Source organism: Carettochelys insculpta, chromosome 24, assembly GCF_033958435.1.
Source record: "Carettochelys insculpta isolate YL-2023 chromosome 24, ASM3395843v1, whole genome shotgun sequence".
Lineage (NCBI taxonomy): Eukaryota > Metazoa > Chordata > Testudines > Carettochelyidae > Carettochelys > Carettochelys insculpta.
This window is the reverse complement of record NC_134160.1, coordinates 8,600,465-8,626,389: the sequence shown is the minus strand read 5'-3', so window position 1 is coordinate 8,626,389 and position 25,925 is coordinate 8,600,465. Positions and strand designations below refer to the sequence as shown.

Below are 25,925 nucleotides of genomic sequence, written 5' to 3'. Positions count from 1 at the left end.
TCAAATTTGTTTTGCATGCCACCAAGTTACACCTTGCTTAAAAACTACTTTCTTACAAACATGCAAAAATGTCAGGGAAGACAATTATTGAAAACTTGCTGACTTTCTACCATCTTATTATCAAATAAATGAACTGAAATAGAAATGTTGTACTTGCATTTCAGCATAAGGCACAGGAAGCAGTAGAAACAAGTTATTGTCTGAATGAACTTTGAGATTTTACTGACTTTACTAGTAAAAAAAATTTGATTTGCTCACTTTGATCATTTTTTTCTGATTTGTCCTCCTTGCTTACTATTTTTGGTTCTCTGTGCCTTAAATATTGAGTCTGGTCTGGTCTGGCTATGGTCTGAAGAAGTGGGTCCGTTCCATGAAAGCTCACCTAATAAACTATTTTGCTAGTCTTTAAAGTGCTACTTGACTGCTTTTTGTTTTGATAGTGTATAGACTAACACGGCTCCCTCGCTGTTACTATGTGACTTTACTAGTGTTTTTTATGTAGCCTGTTATAAAGCTAGGCAAATATATACGACTTGATATACTCCCTGGAAGACCTCTGTGTACCACCAAGGGTGCATGTCCCCCTGGTTGAGAAACCCTGCTATACATGGAATCAGCTTGTCTGAATACGTAGGAAACAAGCTGTACTTAATACATACATCAACAAAGGGGCTTTAAATCTTATTAAAAGATGGAGAACCTCTTTGGCTCTCTTTGCCGGGATTCGGTTTACGCGACTAATGTTGGGCCCCAAGGACAAAATAAACAAAACAGACACAAGGTGGGGAGAAACAGAGGAAGTGATTTGCCCAAGGTCACCTGTGAATAAAACCTACAGCTGCTCAGGCCAGTGCTACCTTGCATGACTCACTACTGTAGACATCCCCAGCCCGGCACAAGCACAGCACACATCTTGCATTCTGATTCCACCTGTGTGTGTGCACAGCTCCCCATGACCATGGCCTTTGCACGCTTTGCAATATTAGCCACTGCCAGCATCCTCCCAATCTCTTTCCTCCTCGCTGCATTCGGCGGGAGGTCTTCAGGGGAGCGGCTTGGCTTTGTTGTGATGGGTGCCTTGCCAGTTCACTAAAACACCACGGCAGTACTAATAAGACACATCGAACACCCTGAGATCTTGATTGGCATGAACCGGGGGAACACAGAGAGTTTTGGCGGGGCTGTGTCTCAAAATTCAGATGTTTGGTTCCACCCACTCTGCTCCCTGCAAAAGCAGACACCCAGAGGAAGGGACCTCTGGTGCTCTTCTGGATTAGGGGGTGGAGATAATACCATAAGAACGGCCATGCTGGGTCAGACCTAAGGTCCATCTACCCCAGTACCTGCCTTCCAACAGAGGCCAATGCCAGATGCCCCAGAGGGAGTGAACAGAACAGGTAATAACCAAAGTGATCCCTCTCCTGACATCCATTTCCTACCTCTGACAAACAGACGTTAGGGACACCATTCCGACCCATCCTGGCTAAGAGCCATTGACGGACCTGACCTCCATGAATTTATCTAGTTCTTTCTTGAACCCTGTTAAAGTCCTGGTCTTCACAACCTCCTCTGGCCATGAGTTCCACGGGCCTCCCATGCTCCACGTGAAGCAAAACTTCCTTTTGTTCATTTTAAACCTGCTCCCCATTAATGTCATTTGAATTTCATTTGAGATGAGCAAGCATGCTTTGGGGCTGGTCCACTGCTCTGCTCGGTCTGGTTCCTCTGTACTGGTGGGAGCAGAGGGGGAGCGTACGGCCCAGTGTTTGTCTCATGTTTAGAGTTAGTGGTTTCCTGTGGCGCCCTGGGTACGATGGCATTCTCACCTTGCTGCCTGCAGCAGCCAGCGACTCGACTTGCTTGGTTTTGTGACACTACAACATTGTTTTGGTTTGCTTTTTTTCCTTCACAGAGGAGAATGCATAAACAGTTGCTGCTTCTGAACGGCCTGCTGTGGGAGGGCGATGCCAGCTCTTTAAAAGACTGCGTGCAGCCTGTGGATAACTGCAGACCTCCAAGAGGCTGTGGTGTTCTCTTCTTCTCACCCTACTTCCCCGGGAGGTGGGAAGACATTATTTTCAAATGTAGCTCAGTGGAGCACAAAGAATAAAGGAGGGCAGAGAACAGGGACCTTTTCCTGCTGCCGGCAATCAATAGGACTGCGCAGTGTTTTTTCAACAGCTGGCTCATGATTATTTTTCTTTGTGTATTCGCAGCACCTCAGAGCCCCAATCATGGCCCCCTTGTGCCAACTCCACCGGCTGACATCTCCAAAGGGTTTCACTGATTTTGAGGGAGGGAGGGTCTTGGTTTTTTGGTGCTTCAACTTTTGTAATGCCCTAAAAGGGGCCTGATCAGAATGCTGCTGGAGAAAGTGGAAGTATTTGACATCAGTAAGCTTAGGATGCAAGTCTCTACAGAGGTAGGGAGTGGCACCCCCGTTATCCAGTGAAGTAGGTGGGAATGGAGGGTGTGCCCAGCATTTCTGCAAATCAGTTTCAACGTGGGTCAAGTGTCTGTGGTTTTGGTGACTGCAAAAGGGTGCAGCTGTTTAAAGGGCTCAACTCAAGGAAAAATATATCAAGATCCTAGTCTTCCAGACATGCTTAAATGTGAAATTGTGTTTAAATGAAGCAAGATGTAGCACTCTGCTGAGGACTTCAAAGCATATCTAGGGGTTAGTACTGAATATTTATATCTCATAAGCATCCAGAGAGTCTAATCAGAAGTGGGACCCCATTGGCCTATGCACTGAGCAAACTTGGTGTCTGGCCTGACAAAATGTGCTCATGTAGATGTATATAATATCCGTATGTCTAGATGTAGTTCTTTCCGTTGGGTGTGTTGTTTGAGCGGTGGGTTACTGGAAGGCTTATCTGGCTTTGGCTGGAGCTGGGGCTGGTCCAAGAGGGCAGAAATTGTGCTGCGTGCCTGCCGGCTTCTCCCTAGGGCCAACTTGGGACAGGAGTTGGCTGAGAAGGCCAGCCGCTGAGTTCACACCAGGGACAGCCTGGATTAGTGGGGACCACACAGCCCAGTTCGTGATTGCTGTGCGTAGCTGGGGTACCTGTGGTCATTCGTAAGTATTACTGTCCCTTCTATCACACCCCTCCCATTCTATCTGATGCAAAACAATGGCATTCCAGGCACATCCCATTGTCCTGGCATAGCCAAGTCCTGGCATTACTTTAAGTGATGATCAGAGGAAGCTGCATCCCAAATTTGCTTGTCGTAGGTCTTACCATTTAGGAGGAGTTCTTGAACAAATGGACTTACAGATGGACACACAGACAGATGCCCAAACTCTCTAAAATATATAGTAGATTTTCATGAACATGTGGAGCTGTTTTTTTAAAATGCACCCATTCCACCAGATTTTGGGTACACTCAATGATGGCTGAGTGTTGAACCAAAAATCCAAATGAAAAACACAGGAATAATTTTAGATTCTTTTGCACTTTTGATGAGCTCACCGTTTTGCCCTGCTTAGGCTCCATTTCAATTCAGAGCTCATAAGTTAACAACCTCCTCCCATGCCCCACCTTTTTTAAATGGACCTTATCCTTTTTTGCATGGAGTATGTTCTCAACTTTGTCAGAATTCACAGAATGTGGCAGGGGTGCTTTGTATTTGCACATGTGAAAGGTCATCAATAAATAAAGTATATCAGCACATGCATTGCATACTTATAGACGTATTGCACACTTATACACACACAGATGAATATGAATGTACATTGCCCACTTATAGATACATATGAATGTATGTAATGAACTGTAGTGCCTGATCCAGTTGTTAACTTCCTTGAGACACAGTTTAAGCTTCTGGTACGGTATATAGATAACTTATGGAATACCCACCAATTTCTAGACCACATAATAAGCCCTTGCATTTGACTGCATGAGCAAAAGTGGAGTATTTAGATTTAAAGACACACCCATGGAAAAAATGCAGCAATTTAAAGGGGAGGGGGGATTTTATCACAAAGAAAACAGCTGGGGATAATTTCAGAGATGAGTATAGCAAGAAAAGCACAAAGGGGAAGGAGCTTTGGCTACATTTAGGGTGCTTTGTGGCACAGTATTGGAGCAAAGCAATCCTAAAGTTAATTTGTCCGTGCCTGGGAAGATTAACAGTGCAGTATAGCGTAAACTTGGGATAGCAGCTTCTCTGCCACCTTGGCTGGTGTGTTAGGGGATATGGCCTGAGAAAAAGGGGTGTGGCCTCTTTTCTCTGTACTCTGGGGATCCCCAGCTATCCTAATGATCATAGCGGACATTTATAGTTGGTGTAAACTGGAGAAGCTGTGTCGTGGATCCAGCCTGGCATCCAAGGATCAGTGGTGAGGAACGTGACATAGTCATCTCCACTTCGTAAATGGAACTGTGTGCTTCACGGAGGGGTGGGGTTTTCCAGAGTGCTCAATTGGTCTAACTCTGCTCTGACTGAGTTCAATGGCTTTGCAAGGAAGACATCAAAAAAGAGCATAAGAATTGAATGACCCGATGGTGCCCAAGCACATGCTACGTACTTTTAGTCTTGTTGTATCAAGCATGAGTAGAAAAATGTGTTTTAGGAAAAATGTCTCTTTTCCACCTTTAGTGTGTGTACCAAAGACTTCAGTGAGATCATGGTATGTGTTGAGAGAGGAGACAAAATCCCACCTTCACAGAATGGGGGACGGTCTGAGCTAAGCCCTAACAAGACTCACCTAGACTCATGAAACATAGCAATTTTTAAGTATTTAAAAGAGTTTTACAAGGAGGAGGGAGAAAAATTGTTCTCCTTGGCCTCTAAGGGTAGAACAGAAGCAATGGTCGTAAACTGCAGCAAGGGAGGTTAGGTTGGATGTTAGGAAAAAAGCTTCCTATCAGGGTGGTTAAGCACTGGAATAAATTACCTAGGGAGGCTGTGAAATTTCCATTGCTGGAGATATTTAAGTGCAGGTTAGATAAACTCCTATCAGGAATGGCCTAAGGCTCTGGACAGTGCTTGGTTCTGCTGTGATGGCAACTGACTGGATTTGATGACTCCTCGAGGTCCTTTCCAGTTCTAGCGTTCTATGATTCTGTGAATGTTGCCAGTGATCCTGGAGCTTTTCATGCTCATATAGCATGGCCAGGCCAGCCAGCAACACACAATGTGGAAAATTGGCATTTGAGGAAAGGGCAAGGCATTGATACTGTGGTGTGAGAAGATATAAGGCAAATAGACACAAGATGACCTTGTCCAACTCCGTAGCTCTCAAGGGCAGTGACATGCACTGATGTTCTTAAAACCTCATCTGATACTTTTCCCTTCTTGTGCTGCCGCAAATGATCAGTGTACCTTCCTTTCCCTGCAACTTCATGTTGTCACCCCAAAGATAGCGGTTCTTTTAGTTAGTCAGAAACACATCAAGCACTGTCTACTGTCAGAAGACAAGATATTGGGCTAGATCGGTCTAACCCACTATGGCTGCTCTTACGAAGGACAGAGTCCCATGGTTTTGAGCCACAGTAAATAAGATCCGTGCTTTCACATCTCAGTGTGAATATTTTGGGAGTCAGTAATGTCTCATTGCTTCCAGTTCCCCTGTGCTCTTACGTGAAAGCCAAGATTGGGGCCCTAAGCGACATACCGTAAAATGTGGCAAATGCGGGATGGTATAAATACTGTCCAATCGCACTTGTACGCACGGGAAATACCACAATCCCTGGCAATTTGTGCCTGCAGCTTTCATTCAGGCTTTATTTACTGTGAGTTTCACTTCCTCAGACATCTCTTTTGGGAAGAAAAGTCTCTCTGCGTTTTAGTGAGTCACTTCTCTGCCTGTAGGGTGCCAATGAAAACTAATTCTTAACCTGACATGAGATCAAGTAAATCTCTGCAAAAACATGCATGGAGAAAGGAGAATATTTGAATGGTGTTTATGACTAGGGCTGGAACCACACATCCTCACCAGATAACGTTGTGGAGTAGAGGCACAATACCAGCCTTGCTTTAACTTGGTTGGAGAAACTAATGATGCCTCTTAAAAATAAATGGCCAAATTCTGTTCTCATTTAGCACTCAAACTAACAGCTACCAGCCAATATCCAGTTGACTTCACTGGGCCTTGGATCAGACCCGTAGAAAGAGATAAATATGCAGCAAATCCATCAGTTTCAAGAGAGTTACTGTGAATTTAGTATACCAGTGTAGCGGAGACCAGAATTTGACCCCATGAGACTTTTTCCTGGTGAAAGCAAACAGTCTGATGTGAATGGAGTTACTCTGGATTTATACTGGTGCCCATGAGACCAGAATCTGATTAACACTGACTAGATAACTACTAATGTGGAGGGACCAAGCAACGTATTAGCATCACTTGAAGGGTATAAACACTAAAGCTGGGTCTACACGCGAGCGCCCTTTCGAAAGGGTGAAAATCGAAGTTCGGCGGTCAAAATAGCACCCGTCGAAAGGGAGCACCCGCCACCGTTATCGGATCGGCATGTCGAAGTGGCGCAGGTCTTTCGAAAGAGCGTGTCCACACGGCTCCAAGCCATCTTTCGAAAGAAGGGAGGCAGGAAACACTGCGGACGGGGTCCCATGGCTGACAAGCCCTTCTGGGGCTGCAGCAGGACACCCCCTTTAAAGAACCCCTCCCTCCACTCTGCACAAGCCGAGTGCTGCCCAGCCTTTCCCGGCCCGGCAGAGCCGACCCGTGCCCACGATGGAGGCACAGCGACAGCTCCTGCAGGAGGACACCCTCATTATGGACACCCTGCTGGCAGTGCTGTGCACCATCGCCGCAGCTGCACCGGATCTCATCGGGTGGCTGGACCGTCCCCATGGGGCAGTGGGACTCCCCCACCTGGGGTACCACCGGGCACCCCCCGCCCCGGTGCCCCAACACCTCTGGACCCGCCCCAACACCTCTGGACCCACCCCAGCAGCACCGACTGGTGGGAGCGCCTGGTGCTGGGGGAGTGGGATGAGGAAAGGTGGCTGCAGAATTTCTGATGTCGCGGCAGATCTGCCACTGGCTCGGCCCCGCACTCCAGCACCAGGACACCTGCACGTGGCCAGCCCTCACCCTGGAGAAACAGGTCGCGATCGCCATCTGGAAGCTGGCTACCCCGGACTCCTACCGCTCCATGGGACAACAGTTCAGGGTGGGCAAGGCCACCGTCAGAGCTGTACTTAAGGAGGTAAAGTGGGACTGGGTCACGCATCCCCCATTGGTGGGGGAGGCTGGGGTGAGGGGAACCCACCGCTGCAAGGGGCCAGATGGGAGGGGGGCAGGGGGCTGGCTGGGGCAGGGGCTGGATGGGAGAGGGGCAGGGGGCTGGACAGGGTGGTATCTGTATGGGAGGGGGGCAGAATGGGCCCAAAGTCAGGGGGAGACGGCTGCCACACCTGCACTAGAGCACATGTCCCCTTTGCAGGTCTTCAGAGCCATCAACATAATGCTGCTCCATAGGGTCATCCACCTGGGCGATCTAGACAACACCGTCGCTGGCTTCCAGGACCTGGGCTTTCTGAACTGCATCGGCGCTTTGGATGGCACGCACATCCCCATCCGCGCCCCGCCACACAGCGCCAGCCAATACATCAACAGGAAGGGCGACCATTCGGTCGTGCTCCAGGCCCCGGTGGACGCGAGGGGCCCGTTCACCGACATCTATGGGGAGCTGAGGTGGCCGCCCCCACGATGCCCAGGTCTTCCGGAACTCCGGCCTCTGCTGGCGCATGGGGGCTGGCACCTTTGTCCCCCAGTGGGAGATCCTGGTGGCGGAGGTCACCATGCCTCTCTGCATGGTGGCAGATGCGGCGTACCCCCTGTAGCTGTGGCTCATAAGGCTGTACATGGAACACCTCGACCCCACCCGGGAGGTGTTCAGTCAGTGCCTCAACCACACCCGCAATGTCATGGAGCGGCCCTTTGGGCGCCTAAAGGGCACTGAACCGGCTGCCGCCCCTGTGCAGCTTCTGGTGCTGTCCACTGAAGGCGGGTGCTGGGCATTGCTGGTGGGGCGCTGCAGGGTGCCTCATCCCATGTGGGGGGTGGCCTGTGTGTGGCCTGAGACCACTGGTCTTGTGTGCGGGCGACTAGCCATTGCATCACCCCTACCCTGTGGAGCAGGTGTGCGTCCCTCCCTCTACGTACCGGAGGGAGGGTTCCTCGGCAACATCCAGGGATATCCAGCTCCCAGTCACCCTTCTGGAGGAGCAGGAAGGGAGGACGATGGTGAGGTCCCCCTCCTCAGTCAACCACTCGGTGGTCCCCTCACCCTCCTGGGTCCCCCGTCCTCCGGCTGCAGCTCCTCGGCTGAGGTGTCCAAGAACGACGGGTGTGGGGAGCTGTCCTGGGGCCCTAGGATGCCCTGGAGCTGCCAGAAGAAGGGGCACGTGGCCAGAGCTGCCCTGGAGCGGCTCTCCTGGTCCCTGGCCCGGGCATAGCCCTGCTGCAGCTCCTTGACCTTGGAGCGTACTGTCCAGGTGGCCCCTGGTCCGGAGGCCCTGCGCCAGGCGGCCATAGGCAGCGGCATTGCGCCGCTTGACCCCCATCTCGTGCAGGCCCTCCTCCTTCCACAGGCCCAGGATGTCCCTGCAGCTCCCGCTCTGTCCAGGAGGGGGCCCTTTTATTTCTGCCCCTGGGAGCCCTGCGGGGGCTCAGAGAGGGCGGCCGTGGGGCTCGCCTGGGGGGGTGCTGGCTGCTGGCAGCTGGCCATGCGGCGGCGCTGGAGCATGGGGCTGGAGCACATGTAGAGGCTGCTCCTGGCACTCTCTCAGCTTCCTGCCACGGGTTTCCTGTGAGCGTGCAGCTTTAAGGCAGCTGAACACAGGGACCGTAGAGCCCCGCTGCTGCCGGCTGGAGCGGCTCTGTGCTCCAGCTGACCGGTGCCATGGCGGACCCGTATTTTGAAAAAGCGGACTGTGGAGCGTCTACACGTGTGCTCTTTCGATTAAGTATTTTGAAAGGGGCCGATCTTCCTGATCTGGGATCAGGGTTCAGATTTTGACGTCTGCGCCCCTTTCTTTCGATTTCCTTTCGAAAGACAGTTGTACACATGTGGACGCTCCTCCCGCTCTTTCAAAAAAGGGCCGCTTATTTCGATGTTTTGTGCACATGTAGACGCAGCTTAAGAAAAAGGAGATATTAAGGTTGGTACAAGGGCCCTTCATCTGGGTGTGTACAGTGGAGACACTGCTGGAAATTAGTGGATATGGTGGAACTAAATGACCTAAGAGGTCTTTCTCATCCCCAATTTCTAGTATTCTCTGGGTGGGATTCTACAATGGTGTATTGTTACTTAAATTTTCAGGGTCTGTGTGTGTGTTTCATCTTTGGAATGGGCATGTGTATTGTGCCGAACCCTCAAAAACTACTCGCCTGGGATAATACTACTCAGTGTGAGTAAGGAAAGAGCCAAGCCCAAAATATACAAGACTAAGTGGAAAATTATTTATTTGTAATGTAGTGGGACCTAAGTGGCCCAGTCAGAAGCCAGGCCCCCATTGTGTCTGGGGCTGTACAAACACAGAGCAAAAAGACAGTTCAGGTCCCAAAGAGTTTACAACAGGGTTCAGCAACCCTCTGGCATGGGCGCCAAGAGTGGCACGCAAGTTGATTTTCATCAGCAAGTGAGGCAGCAGCTCAGACCTGTTCCTCTTCCCCCATGCAGCTGGGAGCTTGCTCAATGCCATGTCGCCTGTGGAGTGACAGAAGAACCACTAATGCTCCCAACCACCACGTAACTGGTGAAGCTCTGTATCGTCATTTATTTATTAATGAAGCCGTTGTAAGTAGGACTATTAGTAACTTTAAAAAGTATCACCCACATTTGGCCCATACCTAGAGGTCAAAAGATCCAATTTCAGCACCGCACCTCAGAACCATTGCTGACCTGGACTACAATATAAACTGAAGACAAGAGACCAGATAATTACAGACTGACGGACTGTAGGGAACTTAGGGGAACAAAGGTCTGAGTGCCGAGGTCTTTGTGCAACAGGTGCCTTATTGTTACCAAGTTTTCTGTAGGCATCAAGGTTTTAGAGAGCTCTGAGGAAAGATTTGATGACTTTTTCAGATGTTTATGCTACCAGTTCCAATGGATCTTTAAGTTACATTCTATTAATAACCCTGCACCATTTCGTGCCAGAGGATTGTATGCAGAACTTCCTGGGGAAACCACGGGGGAAGTTTGCTTAAAATGCAATGGTCGAAGGTGCATCCCTCAGGAACATTGCTCAGTTTATTTATTGAAATTCATCCCTTGGAGGAGGCCAACAGAGCATTTATATTCTACGTAACCATTATTTTGAGGACCATGGAGCCAGCTTCCTAAATGCCCCTAAAGATGAAGATAGGTACCTAGCAGAATTTTCAAAATGCCTTTATGTAGGTTGGGCCCCAAACCTACTTCAGTGACAAAATACCTTTGAAAATACGGCCCTTCGCACTTACCCAAGAGCAGATATCAAAGCATCATCCTTAATAAGCAGCTGCTTATTCCTGAACAACAAGGAACCAGCCCCCCGCAGTTTTAGCCAGCCAACTGTCACGTCAACCCCAATGAATTAGCACTACCCAGCATGAGCAGAGACTTCAGACTAGGTGACCACAAGTTTGATTGCCCTTCTTTCCCTGGAATGGGATTCTTCGCCTTTAAAGAATGATGAATGGCTGCAGTTTCTCTTCTTCAGCTAGCAATGTTTATTCTGCTGCATGTGCTTTGTGTTTTTGCTTAATACTAATTCACATAAAATCCCTGTGAAGAAGAGCCACCCATCCACACATATGGAAATAGTCTCGGCATGCAGTAACAACAATCAGCCAAAAGAGCGGGGAGTTAGAAAGCTAAAAATTACAATACAGACAAGTGGTAAATGTGGGAGAAAAGGCAGTTAAAGGAGAAAACCACTGAATGTAAATGGGTTATTACTTCAGTCAACCAATTAGAAATCTGAAGTCTCTCTTCTGTCTCTTCTAGAGCTACAATATAATTAATTAAAAGGAAATGTTTCAATGATTCTAAGTTCTGCTTCTGTATGTCATTCACCATCAGGTCCGTGAGAGTCAACCAGGCCTCCCATGAACTAATAAATATAAACCATAAAAAAAAAAAGAAGAAGAAGCCACAAAGATGTTTCATGCCCTGTTGACATCATGGGTCAGCTGACTCGCCTCTTCCACTCAGCGAATGACTAGCTGGAGTCTTTTCTGTCTCAGAACCGGGGTTGAGTTAACACTCTTTCAGGCCTCATAGGCAACCACAGAACCACAAGCAAACTGCAATCTCCAATTCAGAAGAGTACCTGAACCTCAGTGAGGAGGTTTTTTTCCCCCCTTCTGGTTGTTAACACCAGCTGTATTTTTGTCTGTCTGGGGTAAGTTCCATTCATTCATTCATTTTGCGCTCCATGCTTCACGACGCTCTCTTTGTCTATCTCTTTGCAAGCCCTGTTTTCTTCCCCCTGTTTTGTACTAATGATCCAGTGTGCATATGCGTCTGTTGAAAAACTTGTGGCTGAGCATTCCTGTGGCACTGCAAAGCCAGCTTCTTGGTTACAAAGAGGCACTTCGCTTCCTTGTGGATTTCTCTCCCTCTCTCTCTCTCTCGCTCTTGTGTTTCAGTTCGAACTTCTTTTTTTTTCAAGAACAGTGGAGGAATATCAACAAACCACCAGGACTGGCCAAAGAATCATCTTGGGCGAGGGTCATGGCTTCCAACAGCATATTTGACTCGTTTGCAACTTATTCGCCAACCTTCCTCCGTGGTGAGTAGAGCCCTTGTTTTCATCTCCTTCGCAAAGCAGGAAACGTTGTTGTTTGTTGCTGAGCAGCAGCCTATTTTAATAACTCCACTGGTGCATCTTCAGTTGCATGCAAGCTGCTCACACAGTGGGCTGTCATGGAATGAATTTCAGTTGTGTGTGTGACCCATGCTTCGACCACTCCGTGGCTGTGTGAAATGAGTCTTGTCCAGGACCTAGCTTAATGGGCATTGTCCCTCATGAGGACTTTTCCACAAAGCTGTTGACTCACCAGGTGTGGCATGAAATCGGTTGCAGGAGCATGAAATTAGCTGAGTGGTAACTTGTCCACAGAGCATTGTTTGATGCTAAATATATGCTGAGTGGTAATTTGTCTACAGAGCATTGTTTGATGCTAAATATATGCTATAATTCTTTCACTCCTGCTCTGCCCTGCATAGCCCTGTATGAGCCAAGGTGGCTAATGGATGCATTAGAATATGCATAATTATCAAGTGAAAAGAGATAACTTAAGTCACCAGTAAGAACTGCAAAAGTTAATAGCTCTTTGCATTTTCTGTTTCTCAGGGGAAAACTAACTTTTAGGGCATAAGAGGGCTTGAGGATTATTCCTTTAAAGGTAGACTGGAAAGACTTTGCTGGAGTGTGTATCTAATGTTTCACTTTTGAATGGATTTGGACAAAATTTATTCCACCTCCTCTTTCTGCTCCAGCCCTGCAGCAAACACACAAAGATAAGATTTACTCAGTACTTTTTGGTGATCACAGTGGGACCTTACACTTGTGACATTCAGCAGGTGATCAGAATGCTTAGCTCCATTCTAGAGCAGAGCTGATTTGTGTCTTGTTTACAGAGCGCAAGCGACTGATCATTTTCCGCTCTCATTTTCTTCTGCATCATTACAAACTGGGGACCACAAGTGGGTTGAAAGCTTTACTAGGTGCACCGTGAGTTTTATTTGTAAATTTCACCACCGATATTCAGAAGAGACCAAGTGTAAAAACGTGTTTGATTCCAAGTGCCTTTATACTCAGCATTTTTGCCTGTCTAAAAATAAAGCAAGGTGCTTAGGATGTGGCCCAAAGAGTTTAAACGAGACTGTGTTTATTTTTTGTTGTGTGGCTAAGATACTTTTGCCTGGAGCACATCCAGGTGGAAGCTGGCTCCAGACCACCCATCAGTGGGGACTCACTATGTTGCTTGAGAGAATACTGCAAACTGGGACTGTGTCATTTTTTTTTTCAGCCTGTTGGTGTAGAGGGACTACCTTGTGCTCTGTGACATATTGCTAAAATTAAGTGTGTTTCTCAGAGTGACCTGCCTTTGTAAATCCAGTATATTGCACAAAACCCATTTGTGCTATTGCATGTCCTGGTATCTGAGATGCTGGTTACAGAATATTTTAAAAATGCAACTCATCTGTACGTAAAGAATGTGCAGATAGTCTTCTCGTTGACTCATATTGAACTGGGGTGTTTGGCATGTTCTGAATTTTAAAACCTTTGGATGGGCGTGATCTTTCATTCCTTGTGCAATACGAATAAACTCTCATTAATTCACTGAGGATGAGGGTGCCTCAAGATTAGACCTTAGATTAGATCTTAAAGTCAGAGCGCTATGTTTGTTTACAAATGTACCAGAACACAATAATTTGTAGGGGCTTGGGGGTGGTGTGTGGTATGTGTGTATTTGTTTTGTTGCTGAATTTCTAAAAGAAGATAAAGCATTCGAGTTGATTTCTAAGATATATACGGAAACCAAAGGATTCTCAATTGGCAACTGAACACAATATACTGAAATGAAATGGACAAAAGAAAGCTATGGTCTCAGAATCAATCAGCTTGAAACCCAGATGCTAAAATGATTGGTGATAAATCTTAATTTGAATATTATCCAGAGTTAGCAAAATACTTCAGAAGTTATCACACCCTATTAAGTAGGGTTTTGCCAGCATCAGAGACCTGAATTCGGTGCAGTGTTAAAAAGTCCAAAAGATTACATGATATGAGATAAATTAACATTATTAAATCTGTTCTGGTACATTTACTGTATTTGAATTTTCTTTTGAGCGGAGTGTATTGCAAAATCAGAATAATGAGCCAAGTTCTGGTTTTAGTTTAGTCGATGTAAATCCAGAGTAGTTTTCTTGACCTCAGCTGAGTTACTCAGGATTTACAATGGTGTAAATGAGAATGGAACCTAACCCAAAGTTGGTAGTTATCAAAGCACTGGAGCACTGCGTGAATATTGGGCAATAAATACAGTAGATTTTCATATCCTCCACTACGAGACGGTGTCATTATATAGTCTTTGTACTCCACAGCGCTAATTAAAGGCAGTCCTAGGGCAAAAAACTAAGAGAAGTTTATAAAAAACATTCGCACAGTTCTTTTTAATCTCTGCTTTTCCCTTCACAAGCCAGATGAAGAAATGCTGAGGATCGGTCATAAACCAAATTTAAAAAAAAAAAAAAGACAGAAATATTGCATCTTGAATTCAATTTCCATACAAATAGGAACTCATAAAAGCCATAAATGTTTTTGTTTCAGACATAAATTTGTAAGTAAGGGGAGAGAAAAAAGATTACACTGAAGATGGAGACTAGCCAAATTGGGAAACATTTGCTTACGATTAGGACAAGGCATCCTTGTTTCTTTAAGAGGTTAGATGTGTCCTTTTCAGTGCTGTTGGGTGCCTATCTGGATCTGGTGAATAGTGTAAAACATTCATGAACATTTATTTGAATTCCAAATAGCTTTCTGATTCAACTACGTTCATATTGTGATTGCTTTTCTATCTGTCTGTGCAAATGGATATTTGTTTGCACGAGTATATAAGGAATGAAACAACAGCCAACCAAATCCAAAAGCTGTTCACAGTTCAGACTAAAAATGCTCCCCCCTTCCACTATGTCTTTTTTTGCAGTATTTTTTCGCTTACCCAATCAGAAAGCTGAAGCAACGCCACATGATTTAGGATATCCAGTCACAATCCAAGGAACTGGCAGAGGCTGAAATGTAATTGCATAAAGTGAACAATTTTGGGTACAAAACCTAATTTAGAAAAATGGGCTGTTTGAGGAGAATCTGAGAGCTGAGACTGGCTGTCTATGTAAGAGAAACTCTTTGCCTGCCAGTAATTCACCCAGCCCTTCATATCAATGCACAATGAAATGCAATGAAGGTGCAGAACACTTCTATGAAGTCTCAGAATGCTTGTTTAGATAGGAGGAGGATGCATGGAGGAGTTGAACAGCATTGTCATGCTGAGATTCCCAAACATCAACTGATTTCAACTGGTGTTAGGATCTTCAGTATCTGAGAGTGTGGCTCTCAGCTCCCACACTGTCACCATTATGTGGCACATGGAGTGGTGAGGTCTCTTGAAAATCTAACCAAAACTGCAGGGCCAAATTCTGCGGCTACATTGGCTGGTTGAAATTGGAAGCAACCCCCATTGATATCTAGTGCTGAATGGTGCATTCCTGCCTGCCATGAATAATCAAAGCTCCCAGTGAACTAAGGGTCAGTGACCATGTACTGGATTCCTTTGCCTTCAAAGATACCTTGGGCGTTACATGAGCTAGGAGTAGTTTCCTTGTCTCTCACGAAGAAGAGTTAGTAAACTGTGCAAGAGAGACTCTTTCTCCCATCCATGGTACTCACTGACCTCATTGATATTAGGGACTGAGGCTGGTTACAAAAGCCATCCATCACCCCCAGTAAACCCGTCTTGGAACTGCTTGCAGTAGGACCATTATCCCATCGGTGGCTCAGTCTACCTCTTGGAAGGTAGCTCACCCAGCCGTAAATGTCACATTCATTAATCAAATGTGCGTCACAGACACTTGAGAAATTATCACGTGGGCTAATTTCTGCTCAAGCATCCTCACCTCCACAGTGCTTTCCAAGGAAGTAATGCCCACCAGAAAGTTTAAATATAGACAAAAAAACAGGTCCTAAACAGTCATCCAACTCAGCCGCTTCACAGAGACGGGTCTTAAATGTAAAGTTGATTTGGCTCTATCTTTAATCTGACCATTCACTGGGGGATCTTGAGTTACTTTGCAAACACTCAGGGCATCTCTTCACTACATGATGGATCAACGCTGCTGTGACTGATCCACTAGCGGCTGATTTATCATGTCTAGCCCTTGGTTCAGATGAATTTTTGTAATGCTTAGGCCTAGTCTACACTATTGCCTACCATCAGTCTAACCTACGCAGCTTCAACTATGCAAATAGCATAGCTGAAGTCAAAGTACTTATTGCAGTGTTTTCTATATGCAGTAAAGTCGGCAGGGGGGCTCTTCTGCTGTCAACACCAGCCATTCTTCTCATCCTGGTGAAGCACCAGAGTCCCCAGGAGAGCACTCAGAGGTTGATTTATCATGTCTGAGCAGACATGATATATCAACCGCCAGTAGATTGATCACTGCAACATCAGTCCACCATAGGGTGAAGACAGGTCCAAAGGTTCCTCCTCTTCTGGCTCTGCTTTGGAGGCAGGGAATTTTGGTCTGTGGTTGTACAGCACTAGTCCAGTGGCAGCCATGATTCAGGCTCCTGTGTGGTCAAATAACTGAGAAGAGCAATGGGTTAGCACAGGAGGTGATGGATCTACGTGATCCAGTTTGGAAGGGAATTTAGAGAAGAGAGATGAAATTACCTGGGTTGAAACTGGTGTTCCGCGTAAGCTGGGCGCTTGGGCGGCCGCCCAGGAGAGAATCAGGTGCTGCCCAGCTGATTAGCAGAGTGCCCGCAGCCATCCACAGTGGGCACCATGTGTTTCTATTGGTGGTCTACATGCACACATGCCTCAGTACGCACAACAAAATTTATTCTGCCCCAGATGGAAAAATTAGAAGCATCTCCAGTTGGTTAACACCCCTGCTGTTTTAAATAAACCATGGCATCTTTAACGGCCACAAGAACATTAGCATGTACAATGTCCTCCCCGGCCCAATGCTTAAATTTGGTGAGGTTGTTTTTGCCAGACATCAAGTTTTCACCTGAAAAAGGATAAACTTCCTCCTCTTATTAACAGGTTACCTCCTTGCTCGACTGCTGGTGTGGTTTAGCAGCTGGTACTCCTTCGGAGATCTGAGACCATGTTCTTCGTTCTGCCCCATGCCTTAGGCTGGTCCCTTCATCTCCTATGTTTTGCCTATTTAGTTTGTAGGCAGTAGGGATTTTCTCTATCAGTGTGCACAGCCCCCAGTGGCTCTGATCTCCGGGGGAATCTTGAGTATTCCCCTATTCCTAATTATACCTGGCACTTCATCCAGCAGGAATTTCTTAAAAGTCTCCCATCCAAGTACTAAACTCGCCTAATGCTGCTAAGCTTGTAAAGTAGGATTGAGGGAAGCTGGCATGATGGCAGCACCCACAGATTTGTAACATACTAGAAGCCATCATGGATACCTTAAAACGGATGCTTGGGGCCTGCAGCTTCTGGTGAGTGCTGACTTCACAGAGTCTGATCCTTCAAGGCTGTCAGGAATGTGCTTATTCATGTTGTTTCTCCTTGGCTCACAAAATTGTCGGTAGCTCTTCATGTTACTGATGGCTGTCCACCATCCTGGGCTTCCAAGCTGCCCAGCTGCGAGACTGGTGTCCCCTCAGGATGCTCTGATGCAAGAAATATAGCCTGATTCTGAGTTCACAGACAGTCTGCAGTTTCAGATCGCTTATTGTTGATATTTTACCAGTAAATGCCACTTGGGCCCTGTAAATCTAGTAGCATAAAGGACGTTTTCCAATGAAAAAAAATGACGATTTTCTTTCCGTTGTCATTCCCAGCTGCGACGTGCCCCTCCTGCAGCAAACCTCCTATAGCTCAGCAATATATTGTGGCTTGCCTTGGTTCCTTCTACACTGCCAGCCAAGTCCTGCTGCCTTTTCCAGGGAAACTCCCTGTGACTTCTGCGTCAGTGGGAGGTCTGCCTGTGCGAGGAAGGCAGGATTGGGCCCTCTGCTGGGAGTTTAAGGATGAGCTTTGTCAATGCAACCCAACCTATGCAAAATTTCAACCTTAGCTGAGACAGTGTGGTCTGGTGGGTAGGGCCTTAGAAGAGTTGGGTCCTACACCAAGCTCAGCCATTGGTCTTGCACAAGACATTTCAAAGCTCTGTGCTTCTGTTTCACTTCCTATTCGTGTCTGTTTAGATTGTCATATCTTCAGGACAGGGATGTGTCTTACTTTATGTATGTACAGCACCTAGCACCATGGGACTAGGATGCAGGGAAAGGCTGTCATTCGGTCATATGAATAAGAATTATCTGCAGTCATACAACAGAGCTATAAAAACACGGCAGCAAAAGAGAAAGCAGGGGATCCAGAAGAGAAGAGTGCAATTCCCAAATTTCCTGTTTGACCTTGAGAAAGTTCCTTAATAATCTCTCTGGGCTTCAGTTACCCATCTGCAAAATGGGCCTAATACAGGGATGTTCTGATGCTAAATTCCCTGATGTGGGTGAGATATCTAGATAGACCCAGAACTTAGAGTAGAGAAGAAATGCAGGAATACAGAGGATACAGCATGGTATACAGTGAAGAGAACTTCCTATTCTACAAGACTGTTGGGTCTGCAACAGCATCCACTTTAACCATCTCCTGGTCAAATCGCAAAGACTACTCTGATTAACTCCCTAGTCTAAGATTCCCCTTTACAATCAGGGCACTTTCCCACCCCAAACGAGAAGAGCACGTTTGCCTCCTTTCACTCACCTCTCTCTTCAGCGATACCTTTCATGCTATATTCCTAGTTTATGTGGCCTTGGTTTTCCAGAGACCTACAAGAAATCCTACCCACTCTCAACAGTATTATCCATTAAAATGTCCTGTCTAAGCTGGGAGCAGTGGAAAACCCTCTCTGGGCCAGCACTTTCCACAGAGAACAATAATCCAAAGACAGACTTCACGCACTGTCTGATAGGTAGGGTCTACCCCAACCTCTGTGCTCCAGTGGTTGATGTAGGCTCACCCCTGTCATGTGATAGAGATTAACATATTCTGAGGCCTGGTCTACAGTAGGGAGTTAATTCAATTGCAGATATGCAATTCTAGCTACTGCAGGTGCATAGCAAGAATTGACTAACCTGCAATCCCCTTATCTAGCCGTCTGCACAGAAAGAGGTTGACGGGAGAGTTTCTCCCATTGACCTCCCTTACTCCTCTTGACATCGAAGAGTAGAGGGGTCAACTGCTGATCCCTGATAGCTTCATTTCGCTCATCCCTACCAGGTGCGCGAAATCAAACTTCGGAACATCGACCTTGACCAAGTTGATCTTCCCTACAATGTAGACGTACCCTTAGTAACTGTGTCCCTTGTCAGGTGACTGGAGCCCAGAAACCAAGATCTTGCTCTTTTACTGGCATTCCTGTGTGTCGCACTTTTATCTTCTCTTTCAGGCTAGAAAGGCTCAGTGTGGCCTGCTCTGCCTGCAGGTTGGCTGGGCTGGGGAATTAACACTAACTGTTCCAGGAAGGATGTGCGATGGGAAATTGCAGACTAAGGCATGCGTTAGAGAAGTCTGGCCCCTGGGGAGAGGGAGGGAACTGAGAGAAGAATCAGGAGAAAGATTCTCTGGTCCTTCTTCCTCCCTAGAAGTTTAAAACATGCTTTAGAGCTTTCTTTTTCCTTGAGCCACAAGAAGCTAGGCCTTTCTCCCCTTTCACGGTAGACTTGGGCTACAGATGACTCTGTGTTAGCAAGACCCCTTTAATCAGGTTCGTAAAATGGTCTAGGGGAGCACATTCCTCTTCCATTCCCACCATTCCCATTGCCCACCATTAGTATTGATTACTCAGGGTTTAAACACCCTTTCCCTGCAGAAAGAAATTGAAAGAACCAAAGCAGAAGCTGCCTCTGCGACAAAGAGGCAACTGATGTCTGCACAGCTGGGAAGATTAACTCAGTCAGGATCTATTTCCAGAGTTCGATTTTGTGCACCTGGTAGAGAGGTGTGAAATCAAACTATCTGGGTTCAACAGTCCACCCCTGTACTCCTTGAAATCGCTAGGAGCAAGGGAGTTGTTAGACGAGTTTCTCCTGTCGACTTCCCTCTGGGTAGATGGCCAGGAAAGTTGATTGCAGAGAAGTCAATTCTAGCTATGCAGCTGCCATAGCTAAAATTGTGTATCTGCAGTTGACTTACCTGCCTAGTGTAGACCAAGCCTGACTACTTCACCAGGCGTGTGTTACCAAGGTACCCCAGATTTGCTGCTGTCCTGAAAAGAGACCACTGGAAAGTCAATCATTGGTTTCAGGCTCTAGCAACATGCTGCCCCTGAAGGAGTATTGAGAAGCTATCCCTCCACGCACATGCAGTTTGAAGCCCTGGCCCTGAATCTAATAACTGCTTGTTGATTTTATTTCTAAACTGCTCTTCAGTTGTCCAGGCTGACAGACCACCCTATTTGACGAAAGCAACTACCACAGGAAGGGGAGGGAGAGAAGGTTCAGAACTGTAATATTCCTTGCGATCTCTCTGTTCCCTAAAGTCCTGGCCATGTCTCCCACTTTAGCAGGAACACGTCTGCCCTTCAACACATCCAGAAACAACTAGGGCTCTGTGTCAAAGGCCGCAGGAGAAAACCAGAGCAGTCTCCCTTGACTGCCTTTTCCTTATGAAATGCAATTATGCTTTGGAGAGACCACAGAACAACAGGCACAAAAAATCATGACCTACCAGAAGGATCTGGCAGGAACAGATCAAAAGAGCAGCCATAGTTTTGATCTGCTTCCAAATGACTTCTCCCACTGGAGCCAGGAAACACTTGAGTTTATTTGCTTTTTTTTTCGTTTGGAGCGTGTCTGTGTCATGCCCCAAAATTTCTTGGCTTTGCTGTCTTGATCCATTTTATCCCTCGCCTGAGGAGATCCAAAGGCACTGGCTTCTGCCCTGCACAGAACGTTCTTCATATTTTCTGGAGCATTTTCTGGGATTTCTCCGAGAAAATCATGTTCCATGTCCCCTATAAGCTGAGCACTTAGGCAGCCATCCAGGAGAGATTCAAATGCCCCATCCCCAGCTGATTAACAGAGTGTCCACGGCCAGCAGCATGTGTTTCCTCTGGTGATGCGTATCTGCACGCACCTGGGTGCACAGGAAAAAATTTATTCTGCACATGGTTGGAAAAAATTAGAGGGAGCATGGATTGTCTTCCCCATAATGAAGCTTAGGATAGGAGAGGAGACAGTTCTTCAGCAGCTGTTCCACTTGAGGACTCAAACACAAGAACTGACTTTGCTAGACCTCCTTTCCCCCAACATCTTGCTCCAGATATTTCCCATTGATTACTCTGATCAGGAAAAAAAAATCTGTGCAGTGAGATCCCAAAGGAGGTCAAATAAATTCATTGCACTAATGTATAACGGGGAGCGATTCTGCACTTGCTTGGAAGAAGGACCCATCAGTTGACTTGCTAGGGCTTCTCTGTCTCCCACTGCTGTGGTTTCATTAAAATTACAAGAAGACAAGACTGCAGAGGCAGCAAATAGAAGCAGGCCCCCAAGAGGATCAGTCAGCTATCTTGCTAACCAGAGATGAGCCTGAAATGGAAGAGTGGGTCTGCAGCCCATCAAATTTTGGAGCAGTTTGGATGCAGATCCAGATATGGATCTCCTCTGTAGTACAAGCCTCGCTCTGCAACTATCCAAACTGGAACACCCAAAACAGAGGCCCCTAGGTTTGGGTGGATTTCAGATTCAAATCTCATTTGCACAGTTCAGGTCTCTCTTGTGTTAGCAACATATTAGTACGCCTGGTCACTCCCTTTCCTTTGGAACAGGCACAGCCCAAAGCACCTGTGGAGCTATTATTTCTTTTTCTATTCTCTGCAAGGTCAGAAATGTCACTGAACTTGAAATTACACCAAGGAACAGACCAGAGCAGATTAGTCAGAGGTTTCACAATGACTGTTTTCTAGAGATTGTGGTCTCAGTCATTAAAAAAACTCTTGTAGGCCAATGTGACACATTCTTCGGGCCATATCCGACTCTCATTTACATGGGATGTAAATCCAGAGTGTCTTTGCTGACTCCAGTGGTGCAGCTTGGGATTTCAACTGTGGTAACTCTGGCCAGAATTGAGTTTTTGTGTGCTACCCACCCTATACTCTCCTCGGAGACACCAGAGCAATACCTACATGGAGCAGCAAACGGTTAAAATTGTAGAGGCTGGGAAATAAAGGGGAAAGCCATGCACAGAGGGGGTAGAGATGGCAGTGTTTCTTTGCAATGTTACTGTGGATGATCTGGAGGGTGCTTGGTATTGCTGGGAGGGCAGGGGACTGAACCTGAGGACCTCTTGAGGTCTCTTCTAGTTCTAGAGTTCTATGATTCTATGACATTTTCGCCAGTCCATTTTTGGTGGCAAGCCAAAGGCTGAGCAAGGAACCACTAATTCCTACAAAATGAGGGGGCATTTCCATGAAACCATTTAGCAGAGATATCCTAAATCCTCCCTTTGTTTTCCATCCTTCCTCTCTCTTCCTTCCTCTTTTCTTTCCTGCCCTTGATTGCTTTTGCTCATTGATTCCCTCCCATGCTGGAGATGGTCTTTCCAAGTGAGGGTGCATGTAGGAAAATGCATGAATTGGTCTGGGAGCTCCAAAGTGTGTATCTCCTCCTATCCAAAGCTGGTCCAGTGAAAGAGTGTCCCTCACCCACCTTGTCTCTTGCACAGGCACAATGTCATTCTCCAGGCTTGTCAGCCTATTGCAAGCATTGAGGTCCACCTAAAAGGACACTTTAAAAAGCAATCTGTTCAGAGGATTAAGAAGTGGCACCAAACCATGCTCCGGATCCAAACTAGGACATGATGGAGGAAGATATCATTCAGAGTTCATTATAGGCTCTACCATGGTGGATGATGAGCATCCTCAGCCCTCTAGGAAGTCCCATAACAAGGATGAATGGGTATTGTAGTAGTGGCTAGAGGCCCTGCCCAAGATGCCCTCCCTCCCATGCTAGCTGTTGTACGTGCTCTTAGTTACAGTGCTTCCCTACAATTTGAACAAATAAGAAAGGAAGGAGATATTATTAGCCTAATTTTAAAGACGAGAAACTCAGGCTCAAAGAGAGGAAGTGTCTTCCCCCAGATATGCCAGGATCTGTGGCAAAGGCAGCTCTCCCGACCCACAGTCCAGTGCCCTTCCCAAGGCCATCAAGAAGGGCCAACAAGCTACCATCCTCCTGACATCCTTGCAGAGCATCTTTCCTTCCCGTGCCAGCAAGCTGCCCTATTCCCCAATCCAAGCCTAGTCAGGTGGCCACTCATTTGGAAGAGAATTCTTTCCGGTTCCATGGAATGGGCAGTGCTGTAAAATGCCCCCCTTGTCTCACTAGTTGTAGGCTGGATGCAATGTCCACTTTGACACAAGCAGAGGGTTCTTTTCTTTAATCTTCCAGTAATTCACCACCTCAGGATTCTCGCTCCACAAACTTTTCCTTTTAATGGATTTCAGTGTTGCTTTTTAACCACGGAAAACTGTAACCCTGACAGTATTTCTCTCTCTCTCTCTCTCCTGCTGTGTTATATGAAATGCCACATCTCAAAGCAGAGGAAGATGGGAATGTAAGAATGAATCATCTGTAACGCAATGTATGATAGGAGTAGATTCCAGACGAAAATGTCTGTGGTTTTATCAAGCCTTTCTGGCACGTGTCCCTGAACAAAAAGAAAGGAGAATAGTTTTCCATGTGCTAAATCTGTGTTTCCCAACCTTTTTTTATAAAGTACCCCCTTTTAAAAAAAATATAAGTACCCCTCAGTACCTACAATTTTCAGACACATTTTTTTTCTACCATTGTAACACATTTGTTTAAACAACTTCATCGTAACTGGATGGTTGGAAGAAATTGCCTATAGGCAATAAACTTGCCATTATACTTACGATTGTGCAAAGAAGCGTAAATCAAAAAAAAATCAGATGAACATAAAATGTCCAATTTTTTTTTATTCATAAAAAAGGTTGAGAAACACTGAGTTAATGTACCCTCTGGAAGAGCTCTGAGTACTCCCAGGAACCGAGGTTGAGAGTCACTGCTCTAAATCACTGTTCGAATCTCCTCATGTGGCAAAGCTAAACAGACCCCTTTTCTCTTCTTGGTTAATTTATCAAAAATCTTGGAAAGCTTGTTTATTATTTTATTATGGTCATATTTAGAGTTCCCAACTAAATTCAGAAGGAGACATGCACTCCTGGATTGGAGGTGCTGATAATCAAAGGCTCCAATCCTGAAATCTGACGCCATGGGCAGAATTTATTACAGATTCTTGAATCTATCTGGTCCACCACTCCTGGGACCTGTCCGGTGCCAAACCAGAGAATTTGCCAAACCACAGGAGGTCAATAGTGTCTAGCAGCATTACCAACATTTCCACTGCTTACTGGGTTTTTAGAAGACATTTAGGGGTAAATTAGACTACAGAACAGCAAACTTTATGGGACCACGGGAAACTTGGCCACACCCATGATAAGTGGTTGTCCAGCTAACTAAAATCATGCCAGATTACAGATCTTGCCGGATGAGAGAATTCCAGTTTAGAGAGGTTCAACCTGTAATATTATAATAGTACCTAGTGGCCACAGCTGAGATCAGGACCCCCTTTTGCTAGATGCTGTTCAGACACATAATGAGAGACAGTTCCTGTCCTGAAGAGTTTATATTGTAAAGAGACAAGACAAAGGGAGTGTTACTCCCATTTTACAGTTGCCAAGGCAGTGAAAGATTAAGTGATTTGCCCAAGGCTGCTTTGGAAGTGGGGAGTACTTTAAATGACATGTTTTGATACCATGCTACCAAAGGCTAATTCAATGGGCCACACCTGGGAGTCTTTGCTGTTTAACACAGGGTAAGTCTACACTGCAAAAGCTGTACCTAGTTAGCAGCCCTTAGCTAGTTTGAATCCAACTAGCAAAGGGAACATTGGAGACAGTGCGTGTGATTGAAAAAAAATTGCCATGTTTCCATGTAGAGGTATTTGCAATTCATTGGTGGGCAAAATGACTCCTTTATTTAGGTTAACAGATATTTTGGAGCATAAGCTTTCGTGGGCGAAGACCCACTTTGTCAGATGCTTGAGTGGGGCAGGGGTGGTTTCAGAGGAATGGTAATGTACAGAAGCCTGTGGGAGAACACTTCAATCTCCCTGGACACTCAGTGGCAGATTTAAGCGTGACAGTCCTGAAACAATGAAATTTCAAAAAACAAATGGAGAGAGAAATCTCTGAGCTGCAATTTATTTGCAAATTTGACTCCATCAACCAAGGATTAAACAGCAACTCGGGGTGACCTGCAGTTTACAAAGGCAGCTTCTCTTCCCTGGATGTTAATATCTCCCCATTAGACTCTGACAAAGGCTCACATTCCCCTGTCTGATCTGACTTGTTTTTTCCTCTTTTGATAAATACTATTGATACTGGGCCATTTCTACCTTGCTGAATAGACCTTGTCAGCTCTGGCCCTCCCTTTTACTGGGACCCCACTCTTTAAATACCCTGCTGAAACCACCTGCCCACTCCTGCATCCGATGAAGCAGGTCTTTGCCCACAAAAGCTTATGCTCCAACATATCTGTTAGTCTATGAGGTGCCACAAGACTTCTTATTGTTCTCGAAGCTACGACTAACACAGCTACCTCTCTGATAGTTTATTTAGGTTGTTAAGCTCTTGGGATGAAAGAATTTAAGGGCCAAGTTTTGCAAGGTACTTAAGCATGGGACCATCAGCAGACATGTTGACATCCATGTAGCACTGATGGGAATATAATGGCACGTCCTGGGTCACTCCACACTGAGAACTGCCTTGGATATTTAGCAGTTTGTGACGCAGATCAGAGAGGAGATATTTGCCCGGCAACAGAGCTGGTTTTGGAGGAGGAAAATTTGGGGTGTTCTCTGAGACATCACAGAGGTCCCACTCCCACTGCCATTTATGCCAACAGTGGAAGATCAGGTCGACTTGCTTTGAAAACTTTCACGAAACAAAGATTCATTAGGCACGAGCGATGCTTTAAATGACAACGCAGTTCCTGTGGTGTTGTCTGTAGTGTTATTGTAGGCAAGTTGGTCCCAGGATATGAGAGAGACAAGGTGGGGGAAGTAATTTTTTTAATTGAGCCAGCTTCTGTGGGCAACAGAGACAAGGTGGGAGCTTACACAGAAT

The 25,925-nt window shown here is 46.2% G+C and overlaps 1 protein-coding gene across 1 annotated transcript in view; it reads left to right on the top strand.

Annotated features, from left to right (window-relative positions):
* Positions 1 to 11,237: 11,237 nt before the first annotated feature.
* RUNX3 (RUNX family transcription factor 3) overlaps positions 11,238 to 25,925 on the top strand; it is a 129,952-nt gene continuing 115,264 nt past the window's right edge. Inside the window, exons 1-2 of the mRNA XM_074976257.1 lie at positions 11,238 to 11,361; positions 11,637 to 11,751. Of these exons, the coding sequence (XP_074832358.1) occupies positions 11,694 to 11,751 (58 nt within the window). The 5' untranslated portion in view covers positions 11,238 to 11,361; positions 11,637 to 11,693. The remainder of the gene's footprint in view (positions 11,362 to 11,636; positions 11,752 to 25,925) is intronic.